This window comes from Sorex araneus, chromosome 5, assembly GCF_027595985.1.
Source record: "Sorex araneus isolate mSorAra2 chromosome 5, mSorAra2.pri, whole genome shotgun sequence".
Classification (NCBI taxonomy): domain Eukaryota; kingdom Metazoa; phylum Chordata; class Mammalia; order Eulipotyphla; family Soricidae; genus Sorex; species Sorex araneus.
The window spans coordinates 90,892,350-90,908,375 of NC_073306.1; the positions used below are offsets into that span (position 1 = coordinate 90,892,350).

Here is a 16,026-nt window from a genome sequence, read left to right on the forward strand (position 1 = left end):
GGAAAGTTACAAAGCTTTCAGGCTTAAGTCTCAGTTACACAATGCTCAAACACCCATCCCTTCACCAGTGCACATATTCCACCACCAAGAACCACAGTAAACCTCCCCCCCCAACCCTCCCCCACGCCCCAGCCCCCCACCCCGCCTGTGTAACTGATGAATTTCACTTTACTTTCTCTTTACTTTGATTACATTCGATATTTCAACAAAAAACTCACTATTATTATTTGGAGATCCCCCCGCCCCCCTGCCAAAGTCAGACCTGCTGGAAAGGAAGTATTTGATAGCAATGGAAAGTCAGAGATTTTCATGGCATGTATTCACTAAAAATAGTTTTTGTAAAGTTTTTAAAGTTTCTTTTTGGGGAACTTGTATAACAATTGTATAGAAATATAAAAGCATGTTCGAGCTATATTTAGTCACGGAAAAGGGACAAATCTAAGTGCTGCTTAGATATAGACCATGTACACCCTGCCTATTACTCTTCGAGTATTAAGAAGTATACCACTCTCAGGGCCAGTGAGGGAGCTCAAGGCTTGGAGCAAGCCATGCACCTAGTCCCTGGGTTCGATTCTTGCCACTGCACATGTCCCTCGGGACTGCAACGTGTGGGCCCCAGCACCAGCATCAGGCTGGGCCCAAGCACAGAATCTTTAGGCCCGGCAGCGTGCGAGAGGAGCGGCTCCCAGGCTCCAAAGCACAGCTTGTAAGGGCAAGAAAAATGTGGATCATTCTGGGAAATGGTGAATAAGGCAGATAAATATCTTTCTAGTTTCATACAATGGGTAGGTCCAATAAAGTTCAATGGACTTTCCATCAAAAACGGACTATAAACTGGGCTAGGGAGATAGTACAGAAGGGAGAGCTTTGCCTTGAATATGGCCAACCCGAGTTTGATTCCCGGCATCCCATATGGTTCCCCGAGCACCACTAGGAGTAATTCCTGAGTGCAGAGCCAGAAGTCACCCCTGAGCATCACTGGGTATGCCATCCCCCTCCCTACATAAAAAGAACCATAAGCCAGACAATTTTCTAGGCATCACTGATGTCTAGATATTAAAAGGAGGGATACAGGGCTGGAGAGATAGTACAGGGGCTAAAGCACTTGCTGTGCATGTGGCTGCCCTGATCTGAGCCACTGCGCTGCTACGAGTGACCCCTGAGAACTGCCAGGTGTGCTTCCCCGCAAAAAAAAATAATGAGGATGAGACAAAGATAGGTAAACAGATACACTGAATTCAATAAAGTTGGTGCTAGGAAGGAGATATGCACAGGATCATGGAATACAGAAAGTTTCTAAAGGAGATGATGTTTACCTTAAGTTTAGATATTGAAAGTGAGGACATTCAAGTTCCAGGGTGTAGCATGAGCAAAGGCACTGAGACAAGAAAATAAGACTTACACAGAGAACCACTACTCTAAATGCATGGTTCGGGCTGGGGGAAGGCAGAGGACCAGAGAGCCATCAGGTGAGGGAGAAGCCGGGTGCTAGGGTTGAACTTGGGCCTGTCCTCCAGGTCAGCGGGAGTCAGCGCTAAAATTCAGCAGTGGCTGCATGATTAGCTGTGGTTTTAGACTGAATCCTCTAGTGGGAAACTCAAAAGGTGGATTCTAAGAGGACAAGAGAACATCAGGAGTATGGGGGAACTGCTAACCTAAAGGAGTGTCAGGGGAGGACCCCAGGGGGAGTTAAAGTTGAGCAACATTTAGGCAGTAAAATGGCAAGACTTTACACTGGCTACTGAGGTGGAAAGAAAGTGAGATAATATTTAGGTTTCTCAACATATAATTTCTCGAATGGTAAAGCAGAGGCAATTCATATAGTAAATGCTTGCTTTAATTACACTGAATGTCTTAATATCATGCATAATAAGTTGCATGGAATCTTTCATTTTCTCTTCTGTTGGATCCTTATATTTTAGTTTTTGGGCCACACCTGACAATGGTCAGAGATTACTCCTGGCTCTGTGCTCGAGGATCACTTCTGGTAGGCTCAGGGGACCATCTGGGATGTTGCAGATTGAACCAAATCGGCCGGGTGCAAGGCAAATACCTTCCCCACTGTACTACTGCTTCAGCATTTTTATTTATTCTTTGGTTGTAGACTATACCCAGTGACACTCGAGGGCTACCCCTTGTCATGTTCGGGGGCTGGCCTCCTCGGGCTAAGCATGTACACGAGCCTCGGGCGGTCTTCCAGCCCATCTTATTCTGAAAGGAAATGCTCTCCCCTTACCTACACAAACTTCTTGAGCACCATGACAAAACATGAACCATTTACACTAAACATGCTGTGAGTTCCTAAACATGTATTATCTAAGTTTAGGGAGCAAATATCGAACTCATCCAAGACTTTGAATACCACTCATTGCTCTAAGTTCTAGAGTTTACTTAATACTACAACTGTGTAGGAGTACTGACAGTCTATTAGTACCAACAATTTTATTCTTCTTTTCTAATATTTATGTTTATTCTTATAGGTTTACCCAGAACTTCCAGGGTACATGTTAAATAATGATGATGTATTTCATATCTACTTATTCCAACATTAGATCCACTTTTTAAAAGATCACCATTTAAAAATTGTAATACATCTAGTTCACCATGTTAAAAAAGTCCATTTTTTTATAGTTTATTTTTAATTAGTGAGTCAACGTGAGGGTACAGTTACAGATTTATACATTTTTGTGCTCATGTTTCTCCCTTACAAAGTTTGATAACCCATCCCTTCACCAGTGCCCATTCTCCACCACCAGTAAACCCAACATCCCACCCCCCCTTCCCAGTCCCGTCTCCCCCACCCCACACTGCCACTATGGCAGGGTATTCCCTTTTGTTCTCTCTCTCTGATTAGGTGTTGTGGTTTGCAATAAAGGTGTTGTGTGGCCATTGTGTTCAGTCTCTAGTCTATATTTGGCCCGCATCATCTTTCCCCCACATGACCAAAAACCACATTTTACTTGCTGTTCCCTTCTCTGAGTTGCCCAGAATGAGAGAACAGCCTCCAAGCCATGGTGACAACCTCCTGGTACTTATTTCTACTATTCTTGGGTGTTCGTCTTATAGTCTATTATTCTATATTCCACAGATGAGTGCAATCTTTCTATGTCTGTCTCTCTCTTTCTGACTCATTTCAAAAAAGTCCATTTTTTAAAACATCCAAAGATATACAAATGCATTCCTTTTTAGATTTGCAATAGTTATAAAATATAAAGTAACTATAAATTCTTCCATAGAACACTAACAAACCAGTATCTCACTAGTATCCATCTACTATTTTCCTACAAAAAAGATACAAAAACTAACAACCACCAAAACATAAAACACTGTTTATAAGAGAAGCTAACTATAATTGATATATTTATGACACATTCAAGCTTAAATTCAAAATGATCAGAACTAAGTACATGTTTAAACAGGACTAAAGATCACCCACTAAGAAAGCAATGCACTTACCTGTAACGGACATGAAAAGAATGGTCTTCCCTCATGCTTATCAAATTTTCCTCCATTGAGTCATATTATAAGCTGAGTGAAATTTGAAATGATTTTATTTTGTGCCAATCCAGTTCTTTACAGTGTAGAGTTGTTTGCAGAACATTGTCCAGTTAGTACATTAATGAGCTGTTGTTAATGGGTCCTAAGCTCCTGCTTCTTCTTTGTTAATAATGAAAGAAGGTCAATGTCAGAGAGCTTAGAGGGGCAAAGTGTGTCCCAAATCCTTGCATCTCTGGCCCTTTCAGCAGCACTTCAGCAACATCTCTGCAAAAGGAATACAAGATGCTTTGCATGATGTCCTATTTTCAAAGAATAACCTAAATTAAGCTCATCACATGGTTGAATGCACCGACTCTGCCACATCGGTCATGGGAGAAAACAGGAGTAGGCTTAATTGTCACCCAGGTATCCACAGAATGGGATGCAGGCTGAGATTTAACTGAGAACCTCACTTTAGCTTAGTGTGTGTGTGTGTGTGTGTGTGTGTGTGTGTATGCAATAAATTGGTAAAAAAAAATCCTAAAATCTCTGTGTTTTAAACAGCCTTAGAGGTCAGCCAGTCCAACACTTCACAGCATTCACAGAAAGCTCAGACGGCATCTATATTCCTAATGTTGTATAATTCTAGGAGAAAGCTGCTTCCTCTTTCGAGCAATCTCCCCATTTCTACCTAACTGTTCTGGTTTTTATTTTTGCTATCACCCAACATAACCAATTTCCCTTTATATAAAATCCTATTAAGCATTTTAACTTGTAACATAAACTAGATTTCAAATAATACACAACTCCTGCTTTGTTAATTAAGGACACTTGGAGACATATTAGTAGGAAACAGTAGTAAGGAGGAAGGTGGTAAGGATCAGTCTTGGTAAAAGTGGCAGAACTTTCTAGAGGAAATGAGGTCTTCATAGTAATAACTGACTGAGCATGTAAGACAAACGGAACACTGAGATGGCTCCAAGGGCAGGAGCTCAGGTTCAAGCCCTGGCACATTGCATTCTGGGTGCGCTCTCTGCCCCCTAAAGAAAAACAACACATCAGCCATTTATCCCTTCCCATGGCCCACGAAGGAAGCACCAGATCATCCATATGACATCAAAATTCCAAATTTTACTGATCGTTTAAAACTGTAAACTTAATACTTATTACAATGTATGTGTACAGTCAAATAAACAAAACTATGGGACATTATGAAATATGGATTAAGACTGCACAGAAAAACTTTTTTTAAAAAAATGAAAATGAGAGTATACTATTTGTCATTTTTCTATGGATAATCTACAATATGGCTTTAGTAGTCTTAAAAGCAGATTGTCTCCCCCAAGCCACTCTTAAATTACATTCCCCACAGAAGCTAGAAGGAACTGATTCAAGGATGCAACTTATAGAAACCCCTACTCAATTTAGCAAGTGTGTTAATTCCTGCTTTGCACTACATGTAGTTAACAAACCCTCTTCATATTTGTTTATATACAACTAAGATTAACACTAATCAAGCATAATACTATTTATGTATTTTTCATTAAGATAATAAAAATTAATGATAAGAACAGGAAATGGAGGGGCTGGAGCGATAATACAGTGTGAGCACAGCACTTGCCTTGTACATGGCCCACTATAATTAGACACACAGCATCCCATATGGTCTCCTGTGTACCACCAGGAGTAATTCTTGAGTGCAGAGCCGGAAATAACCCTGGAGCATCGCAGCAGTATGACTCCCAAACAAAACACACACACAGAGGGATATGACTACCAACCCCTCCCCACATACACACTCCCCCCCACCCAATGAAATGGGAGCTATAAGTTTGAAAGAATATTCAGAAGTTATCAGGTTCAATACCTCCACTCTCCACTGACACAACAATTCACAAGAAACATATGTAACTGTCATAGCATCTTCCAGATTTTAACAATGTTCTCCAAACCCCATTGCTTCTGCTACAATACAGTATCTTGAAGACTATAAAGAAAAAGCAATAGTGTCTCCAGAGCCTAGAAGATAATAGATCATAAGAAACATTGAGAGTTACAAAGCCCTGATTGTTTTATGCTTAATGACTTGATTAAGTAGGCACCTATTATAGAGGGAAACTCACAGTCTCTACAAAGTATGCAGAGTAAACAAGAAATCCTGGCCTTGATTTCCTACTGTAAAATAATTCTTGACAGGTGACAGAGAAAACTAAGAAATAGTTACATTTGTATCTTTTGTCCTGTTTTTTAAATTTATCTAAACTACTTAGGCTGAACTGCAATTTAAATGCCAAGAACTTCTGGTCTGTTTTTATCACTTCTGGTCTGTTTCTATCATTCAAGGATCTCTTAAACTGGTAACACCCATCAGACAATAAATATAATCCACTGTTTACCCCTTCAGTTTAATCTAAACTTCTCTTACCTCAATAATTTCTTTCAAAATATAGTATTTAAATGACTCAAATCCCTTCCAAATAAAATATTTTAAGTTGTATAGTAGCCCCTTGTCATTTTGAGCTGGAATAAAGAGAAGAAGAATCAAGAACACATATAAGGGGCCAGACAGTACAATCAGCAGGGTACTTGCCTTGCATGCGCCTGACCTGAACTCAGTCCTCAGCATTCCATATGGTCCCTGGAGCACTGCCGGAGTAACCTTTGAGCACTGCCAAGTGTAGACCTCAATTTAAAAAAACCGCCACCCAAATCCGACATTTAAAACAGAGTTGATTTATACTGATGTTCAGGGTATAGGTTATAGTGACATCATAGTAATAAGATAGACATCCACTTGTAAAATAAACTTAAATTACTACTTCTGTTAGCTGGTTATTTTGGGGAGGGCCATACCACGTTGTGCTCAGGGGTAACACCTAGTGGTGCTCAGGGGACCATATGCAGTACCAGGAGTTGAACTGGGTTGGCCACAAATACGGCAACCTTCCATTCTATCTCTCTGACCAAAGAATAAGTCTGGTTTATCTGATGGGACCCTCTCCCTTGCTAGGTATGGACTGAGTGCCAAGCCACACCCTGAACTGGGTATTTTTTTGGTCAACTTTATCTATCTGTGAGTAGACACTAATTTATTTTCAGATGAACTAAAGAGTCTTGTCATCCGACCCAAATCTCCATTTCCAATTATATTCTTTTGGGTTTTTTTTTTTGTTTTTTGTTTTTGCTTTTTGGGTCAGATCCAATATACAGGGGTTACTCCTGACTCATGCACATGCACTCAGGAATTACTCCTGGCGATGCTCAGGGGCCCATATGGGATGTTGGAAATAGAACCCGGGTCAGCCACACACAAGGCAAACACACTACCCGCTGTCCTATCGCTCCAGCCCCTCCAATTACATTTTATCTGATACCTAGTATAGGAAACAATACATGCAAAATCAAGAGCAAGAAGGTAAAAGCAGGAAGTTTCCATTGGATATAAGAATATATTTCAAAAGGACCTGGAGAGATACAAGGGGAATTCACTTTTTTTCTTTCTTTCTCTTTTCTTTTTCTTTTTTTTTTTTTTTAACACACGACCTGGAGAGATACAAGGGGAAATTCACTTTTTTTCTTTCTTTCTCTTTTCTTTTTCTTTTTTTTTTTTTAACACACAGCAGACTGCCTACATTCCCAGCACCACATATGGTCCCCCAAAGCCTCCTAGGAGTAATCCTGAACAGTCAGGAGTAAGCCCTGGGCACGCTGAATATGATTCCTCTCTACACCCCCCCCCCCAAAAAAAAAAAGAGAAAGGTATCCTTAAAAAAAAAAGTTCTTATGGGGCTGGAGCAATAGGGTTCGATTCCCAGCATCCCATATGGTCCCCTGAGCACCGCCAGGGGTAATTCCTGAATGCAGAGCCAGGAGTAACCCCTGTGCATTGCCAGGTGTGACCTAAAAAGCAAAAAAAAAAAAAAAAAAAAAAAAAAAAAAGTTCTACTTTAGGGGCCAAAGAGATAGTACAGAGGTTAAGGCACTTGCATACAGTCAACCCCAATTCAGTTTAATCGCAGCACTGCACTTGGTCCTTCCCAACTCCCAAGGGAGATCCTGAGCAAAGAGCCAGGGGGAATCTCCAAAGCAAAACCTGGTATAGCTCCCCCGTAACCCCACTGTCCCAGCAAGACTGCAACAGGTATAGGAACAAAGTTAAACAGAAAGTCCACAGTGTGACAGGTGTTGAGGAGACAGTAAAAGCAAGGAAAGTTACTTTGACCCCAGCATATATTGCCAAAGTGGTAAACCAAGATCTTAATGCAGGGAAGGCGAACTCAAGAAAGGCTGCAAACCTGACTGAGAATACCCAAAGAAAGGAAAGCACTCATTGGTGAGACAGAAAGGCAAAGACAAAGCAGAGAGAGAGGGCCCAAGATTTCCAATTGGAGGACAGATAGAAGAGAGGGAATAACAACAGTGATGGATAGATTTCATCTCAAGTCTGATACCTGAGAGACAAAAAATTAGAACACTTATATCAAACCTGTAGTTGGTAAAGTGCTAAATTCACAAATCTAACAGATGAAGGAAAAATAAAGATAGTGAGCTTGAGGTCATTTGCAATCAGGTGAAATTTCATAAATGGGGCTGGGTCTTGGAGGAAAAGTAGAAGAGTGGTATTTCTAAATTTTTGCACACTAAAAATTTTAAAAACCTAAGTATCAATGAGATCTAAATGTAAACACTGCAAGTGAGTGGCAAAATTAAAGGGAAATTCCAGCAAGAAAAATAAATCAAAGCAATGCACTGATGTTCTGATTCTTTATTTTTCTTTCAGTGTCAAGGATTGAACCCAAGGTTCATACATGCATCACACATACCTTACCATAAAGCCACCTCCTGAGGCCCCAAGATTACAATTCTTTACTTAACCTATCAATATAATCAAAACACTATATAATTATGGGAGGGAAAGATAATTCAAGATTACATATGTATGTAAATATATTTATCTGTATCTATAGTTTGAATACCCGTGGCATATTCGATATGCTAAAAATAGTAACAATAATGGGCCACATTCCACTGACCCTGAAAGAGCCTCCAATATGGCAGTGTTGGGAAGGACAAGTAAGGAGAGGCTGCTAAAATCTCAGGGCCGAACTAGGCTGCCAAAATGAAGAAGGACTAAAAGTACTGTCTGTACTTTCTTTTTTGGGTCACACTTGGCAATGCACAGGGGTTACTCCTGGCTCATGCACTCAGGAATTACTCCTGGCGGTACTCGGGGGACCACCTGGGATGCTGGGAATTGAACCCAGGTTGACCACTTGCTAGGCAAATGCCCTGTCCACTGTGCTATTGCTCCACCCCCGCTGTCTGTACTTTCAACGCACATATGCTGGCATCGGAAGCATCCATTGAGGACCTGATGATGCAAGCACAGAAGATCCAAGAACGAGATGGTCGGATGTCTTCATTAAGACCCTGAATGAACGGTTTGATGCTCTTCGTGTTCCTGGAGCGAGTGGACACCAAGGGCTACACTAGTATGCAACAGGGATGAATGGAGACGTTACTGGTGCCTGCTCGAGCAAATTGGGACGACAGGTGATACAGGTGATAGTCTGAATATGATTTTAGTATTAACTGCTAATTGTCATCTATATCACATGTAGATTAGACAATCCCAAATTAATGAAAAATCATTGTGCTTGCAGTGCCTTTCTACTTGGAGATCAGGATGCTGCTCAATTTACAATCATTTAATAAAAGAAGATCTTTAGAAACAAAAGCAGATAAGAAATGGGAATTTACAACATATCATTATAAAGCTGGATCAAGGAGCCAGAGCAATAGTCCAGCTAGTGGGACACGTGCTCTGCATGCAGCTGACCCGGGCACCCCAGAATGGTACCCCAGCACCGCCAGCAGTGACCCTAAGCACAGAGCCAGAAGTAAGGTGGGTGCGATCCCAAAGAACAGAAAACTGGATCAGCAAAATTTTCCTTAAGCAAATATATCTTACAAAGTATATACTTCAGTTAGGGTGAGTCCTGATTTCCTGTCCGCCTTTCAGTTTCCAGCAATGCACCAGCCTGTTGAACAGTCAACTCTGAGAACAAGTGTTAATAGTTCACTACTGCCTGGCCACCTTTCCTTTTAAATACTGGGGTAACATTGGTTCACATCACTGCGTCCTTGTTGGAACTGCTTTTCCCACCTCTTCAAAAGTCAGGTGGTCACACCCCTGTCCACCACTGAAGTGCAGACACCCTCTAACAGCTGGACCCTCCCCACTTAGTGGCCCCAGGTCCTATGTCCCTGGCCATCTCAGTCTGGCAGTCTTGTCAAAGGATTAGTTTTGTCTGTTTGACCTGTTTCCTTTTATCCCACATGGGAAATTATGGTATTTGTCTTTCTTGTCTTAGTATATCTTCCCACATCATCCATATTGTCACAAATACCAGGATTTCATTTTTTTTTTTAATGTATAGCACTCTCCATTACATGTACCACATCTTGACCTATAGTGGGCACCTGGAGTGTTTCCAAATCTTGACTATTGTAAATATCCTTGCAATTAACAAAGGAGTGCAGGTTTCTTTTTTATTGTTTTGGGGCCACATCTGGCAGTGCTCAGGCTTACTCAAGAGACCATATGGGGTGCCTGGGTCAGCCACATGCCGGGCAAATGTCATACTCACTGTTATCGCTCTTGCCCCTATATATCTTTTCAAATTAGTGTTTTGTATTTTTCAGATAGAGACCTAGGGGTGGAACTGGTGGACCAACCGGTGATTTTTAACATCTTGAGAAATCTTCACACTTGACTTCAAAAGGGGCTAAACATTCCCACTAACAATGTCCACGGGTGCCTTTCCCTCTACAACCTTGCCAAGACATGGTCCTGGTCTTTATTTTACATGCCATTATCATGGGTAAGCACATTTTATTATAAAAATATCTAATAAACTGTGACTATCGAGCTAAATTAAGTTCAAAGCATAAACCAAGAACTAGGTAGGTATAAATGGCTCAGTTCCACTACTGAGCCTCATCAAGCAGCCATGCCACCAAGTGTCCCACCTGCTGGGGCGTGGCCACAACACCTCCAAATTCCATAGTCCTGAAAGCCAGTAGGAACATTTCATATTGGATGGGAAAGTTGCATAAAAGTCCACCAAACTCAATGAATGAAAACAGGAACCCAGAAGATTCAGAAGGCTCAACCAGCATCAACCAGCGCAGTAAATCTCTGGTGACTTTAGTGATGGCACTGTCAGAACAACAATCACAAGTTGGCTTTTACTGATTTATGATATTTAATCTATATTTTGATAATTCCATTTACCATTTTTGTTGTAACAAGCAATATGAAGTAAATTTATGCCTGCTAGGGGGCAGGCTTGGGAGAGTAAGTGGGGGAGGGAAGGTCACACGAGTGGTGGGATTGGTGTTGGAACACTGAATGCCTGAAACAACTGTAATATGCTCAACTTTATAAATAGTGGCATTTAAATAATTTTAAAAACTAGATATGTATAGATTCCAAAAATAATCTAAGTTAAAGGCATACTACCAGTTGGAAGGTTTCCAAGTACATTTGAAATTAGATTTTCTGGGACATTATGAAAGCTATCCTATACATTAAAACTAAAGGCAACATTAATTTTAATTCAAGGCAGATTAAAAAATAATTCAGGTAGAAATGAACAGAAACTTTACCAAGGAAGAAATACGAATGGCCAAAAGGCATATGAAAAAGTGCTCTGCATCACTAATCATCAGAGAGATGCAGATCAAAACAACCATGAGATACCACCTCACACCACAGAGACTAGCACACATCCAAAAGAACAAAAGCAACCGCTGTTGGAGAGGATGTGGGGAGAAAGGGACCCTTCTTCACTGCTGGTGGGAATGCCGACTGGTTCAGCCCTTCTGGAAAACAATTTGGACGACTCTCAAAAAATTAGATATTGAATTCCCATTTGACCCAGCAATACCACTGCTGGGAATATATCCCAGAGAGGCAAAAAAGTACAATCGAAACAACATCTGCACATGTATGTTCATCGCAGCACTGTTTACAATAGCCAGAATCTGGAAAAAACCCGAATGCCCCAGAACGGATGACTGGTTGAGGAAACTTTGGTACATCTATACAATGGAATACTATGCAGCTGTTAGAAAAAAGGAGGTCAAGAATTTTGTAGTTAAGTGGATGGGCATGAAAAGTTTCATGCTGAGTGAAATGAGTCAGAAAGAGAGAGACAGACATAGAAAGATTGCACTCATCTATGGTATATAGAATAACAGAGTGGAAGACTAACACCCAAGAACTGTAGAAATAAGTACCAGGAGGTTGACTCCATGGCTTCGAGGCTGGCCTCACGTTCCGGGGAAAGGGCAACTCAGAGAAGCGATCACCAACTACATTGTAGTCGAAGGCCATGTGGGGGAAGGGAGTTGCGGGCTGAATGAGGGCTAGAGACTGAGCACAGCAGCCACTCAACACCTTTATTGCAAACCACAACAGCTAATTAGAGAGAGAGAACAGAAGGGAATGCCCTGCCACAGTGGCAGGGTGGGGTGGGGGGGAGATGGGATTGGGGAGGGTGGGAGGGACGCTGGGTTTACGGGTGGTGGAGAATGGGCACTGGTGAAGGGATGGGTTCCCGAACTTTGTATGAGGGAAGTATAAGCACAAAAGTGTATAAATCTGTAACTGTACCCTCACGGTGATTCTCTAATTAAAAATAAATAAATTAAAAAAAAAATAATTCAGGTCCAAAGATATGGGCATTTAGAAACACAAAGCAAATGAGAAAATGAGTGATTGGAGTCAAAAATACACATTTCAAGTTATAACATCATAGCACTGCAGCACTGTCGTCCCGTTGTTCATTGATTTGCTTGAGCAGGCACCAGTAACGTCTCCATTGTGAGACTTGTTGTTACTAGTTTTGGCACGCAGGGAGGATACTCTCGGTAGCTTGCTAGGCTCTCCGAGAGGGGTGGAGGAATCGAACCTGGGTCGGCCATGTGCAAGGCAATATAACATCAGAGTGCAGTTAATAACACCATGTTACATATTTGAAAGTTCCTGACAGTAGATCTCAAAGTTGTCAATAGAAGAAAAATATTTCATAATTATGCATGGTAATAATCACTTACCGGGATCACTGTGTCATATAAATACTTAATCATTATATTATACTCTTGAAACTAACATATGATGTGTTAAATTATTCCTCGAAGGTAAAGAAATATTTAGGAGTGTAATCCAAAAATAATACTAATAATAAAATAATTTCTTTCCACATTTTTCAAATACTTAAAACTCAAGACTTGGGCTGGAGCGATAGCACAGCGGGTAGGGCGTTTGCCTTGCACCCGGCCAACCCCGGTTCTAATCCCAGCATCCCATATGGTCCCCTGAGCACCGCCAGGGGTAATTCCTGAGTGAAGAGCCAGGAGTAACCCCTGTGCATCGCCGGGTGTGACCCAAAAAAAAAAAGACCAAAAAACAAAACTCAAGACTTAAAGTTCTAAACAATATATTATATATGTACAGAAACATAACCTATATACTATATTTATAGCCTTTTATGATCAAATGGACAATGAATCAGATTTCCTGAAAAGACAAAATCCTAATAAAAACCAAACATGAAATTTCCAATTAGATGAACACTAAAACAAAATGCAAGATAATAAAAAGAAATTTGAATGTTTCAAAGTTCATTTTAGCCTTGTTGTTAACCAGTATGATTTTGGGGAGGTAATAAACTACATCACATATGGAGTCAATCTGATAATGCCAGTGACTATACAAATCATTAAAATTTCTATTTTGTAACCTAAGAAGTCTAATTAGATACTAGATTGTGAGGATCTGTGAAAATGTATATGGATGAAGCCATGTCCAGCCTTGTATTTACCTAACGGGGACACTTGTAGTTTCTCAGCAAAGTTGTGTTTGTGTTTAAAGGGTACATTTGCAGTAAAATATATGGCCGGACAGGAGAAAGAAGATACTGCAAAAAGTCCAGAGGAAACTAATTAATGAAAGAGAAGGCTGCCTCTGTCAGCTCACCACACCAATTTACTTTGCACATTATCAATGTCAAACAAGCATTTCTTATTACTACTTGAGAAGAACTATGAGAGACAAAGAATCCTGGCATAGCAAGAAAAATGAAACTGTAATACAATCTGCTCCACAGCCAAGAGTATATAAATATTTGCATAAGTAGCTCCTAACTGCTTTAACAAAGGTAGATAGATATTGAAAATGTTATGTGATTCATGAAGTGTGAATGGTAAAAGTAGTCCTAAAAGGATGTAAGTATTCTAGACAGTGCACAACAAAAGAGTTAACTATACAGATCCATCTTAAGAGTAGGATCATATTCCTATGAATGGAATCCAGAAATATGGAGGAAATTGAAACAAATACACTGTAGCAATACAATGTGTCTGAATCCCAACACAGTAACCAGGTATAATCTGGAGCTAAACTCTCCAGGTCTGAGCAAAATGATACCTATCCAACATGTGATATGATTACAGAGGTTATCATTATAAGGTTATAAAGCACCAAATCCAGTACCAGCTCTAATACTTAAAAGTATTCAAAAGTATAGCAGTGCTAAAGGTAATAGCTGTTATCGTAATAAAGAATCTGTATACTAGAACAGATTTTAGGAAGTCTAAATCTACGGTAAGCTTTCAATTTTAAAATGCCAGAAATTTATGCCAGAAATTTTATCGTCTAGGTAAATCTTAGAAATGCTTCAGAACGAAGTCTTAAAACTCTCAAGAACGAGACAGGATTAAGAAAGAGGCTATTTTAAAAATCACTAGATCCTATCTGTGCTGCAACTAGCCCAGGACCAAGTCGCAGGTTTACAATAGAATCTGTCTGACTTGATCATAGGAGACTAAGGGGCTTACCTAGCCATAGAGGGCTTGCGGGGAAACGCCAGCCGGGCAACACCAGGCAACTTTCCACCTAGCATCCGCTCCTTACAAGGCAATAGCCGGGGAGCTCGCCAGAAGGGATCCGAGGTGAAGAGTCTTGAAGAGCTCTCGAGCCAGTCCCGCAGCTTCCGCACCCACGCCCACCACCCGCCAATTGAGACCCCAACTCCTTGCAGGGCAGCAAACCTTGCAAGAGCGGCCGGGGTGGGAGACTATCACCCTGGCGGCAGGCTATCGGCCCCGCTTCGCGTGGCAGCGTGGACTCCCCACCCACCCCGAGAGAAACGCCGCGACCCGACACCTCGCTCAAGTCTAGGGGCAGGGCTGTAGGACGCGTCCAGGCAAACACAACGCAGTCCCAACTCGCTTCCCTGGCGTTCGGGGGATGCCAGTTAAGAGACCTGACTGGACATCATTCAAAAGAGGCAACAGAGAGGTTCTCGGGCTCGCTGGCTCTTTTCTTGATCTCAAGACAGGCGAAGGCTTCCCCCCAACTCCTTCTTTAAGCAGAGGGCTTTCTGAACAGTCTACGCTCACCGAAACTTTCCACGGCGCCTCCGGAGTTCTACCCGCTGCAGTTCCCGAGCTGCAGCAGACCCCGTGCGCCCCGCAGGTGCCGCCCCGGACTCGCAGTAGCAGGGCTGTCCCCGGGACGGGACCCCCACGGGGGTCGGGGCTCAAACCTGCAGGTCAGAGTGCACGAGAAACCACTAAAGCCGACGCACTACACTGGGGGGTGGGGGGGAAGATGAAGAAGCGAAGCTTTTCAGAGTTTTACTCTCCTGGGGGTGGGGGTGGGGGGGCTACTCCCCGGGCCAGACCGCGCCCCGCGCGCCCCGCTGCAGCGAGGGGGAACTCCTCGCCGGTGCCCGCCGACCACCCCCCTCTCCGCTTCCCGCTAACAAAGACATAGCGCGGACGCAGAACCCGATGCCCCCAGACCCGCACACACCCCCTCCGCCCGGAGCCTCCCAATGCCCGGGCACGACTCACCTCCAGCGGGCCGGCGAGCGGCGGGAGCAGCGCGGAGCTGGCGGAGCGGCGGTCTTGGGCGACAGGCCGGTCGGCGCGCCGCGGGCGCCGCTGCAGGCAAAAGCACCGCAGGAGGCCGGTGCTCGCCCCCCGCCCCCGGTAGGTCACGTGGGCCAAAGCTGTCTCCCTCCCCCCGCCCCGCGCCCGGCCCCCTGCCTCCCAGTGGTCTCGCGGCACCACCCGCTCTCCACCGCGGCTCTCTGCGCCTGCGCCCGCGCCGCCGCCGCCGCCGCCGCTCCCATTCAAACCGGCACCGCCCCGCGTCTTTCGGACTCACCAATGGGTGGGCTCGGGAGGCGGGGCATGCTGCTCTCGCGCTCCAGGACTGGCGAGAGGGGAAGAGGGCGGAGACTTCTTGGACTTGGTCCCCGCCGCCCGGCAGCCTTGAGACGCGCCCTCCGCCTCCGCGTTTAAGTCGCGTTCCCGAAACGAGAGCTTTTCTGCTTGGGACGCTGAAGGGTGGAGCGGACAATGTTCAGAGTTTTTTTTTTCCCCTCCCAGAGAGGGTTTGACTCAGCCCCGCTTTGAAAGATGGGGGTTCCGAAGCTAGGGCTGACGCTGCCCGCCAGGCTCTGCCCGAGCCTC

The 16,026-nt window shown here is 43.2% G+C and overlaps 1 protein-coding gene across 4 annotated transcripts in view; it reads right to left on the reverse strand.

Annotated features, from left to right (window-relative positions):
- Positions 1-15,554, reverse strand: part of GPSM2 (G protein signaling modulator 2) — a 45,049-nt gene extending 29,495 nt beyond the window's left edge. For 2 of the 4 annotated variants that reach the window (XM_055138472.1, XM_004620043.3), the window contains exons 1-2: positions 15,403-15,554; positions 3,457-3,762 (exon numbers count right to left, since the gene is read on the reverse strand). In XM_055138472.1, the coding sequence (XP_054994447.1) occupies positions 3,457-3,512 (56 nt within the window). In that variant the 5' untranslated portion in view covers positions 3,513-3,762; positions 15,403-15,554. Of the gene's footprint in view, positions 1-3,456; positions 3,763-10,509; positions 10,684-15,402 lie in introns of those variants that run through there. The other 2 variants (XM_055138470.1, XM_055138471.1) reach the window with 2 other exon arrangements.
- Between the last annotated feature and the right edge of the window lie 472 nt (positions 15,555-16,026).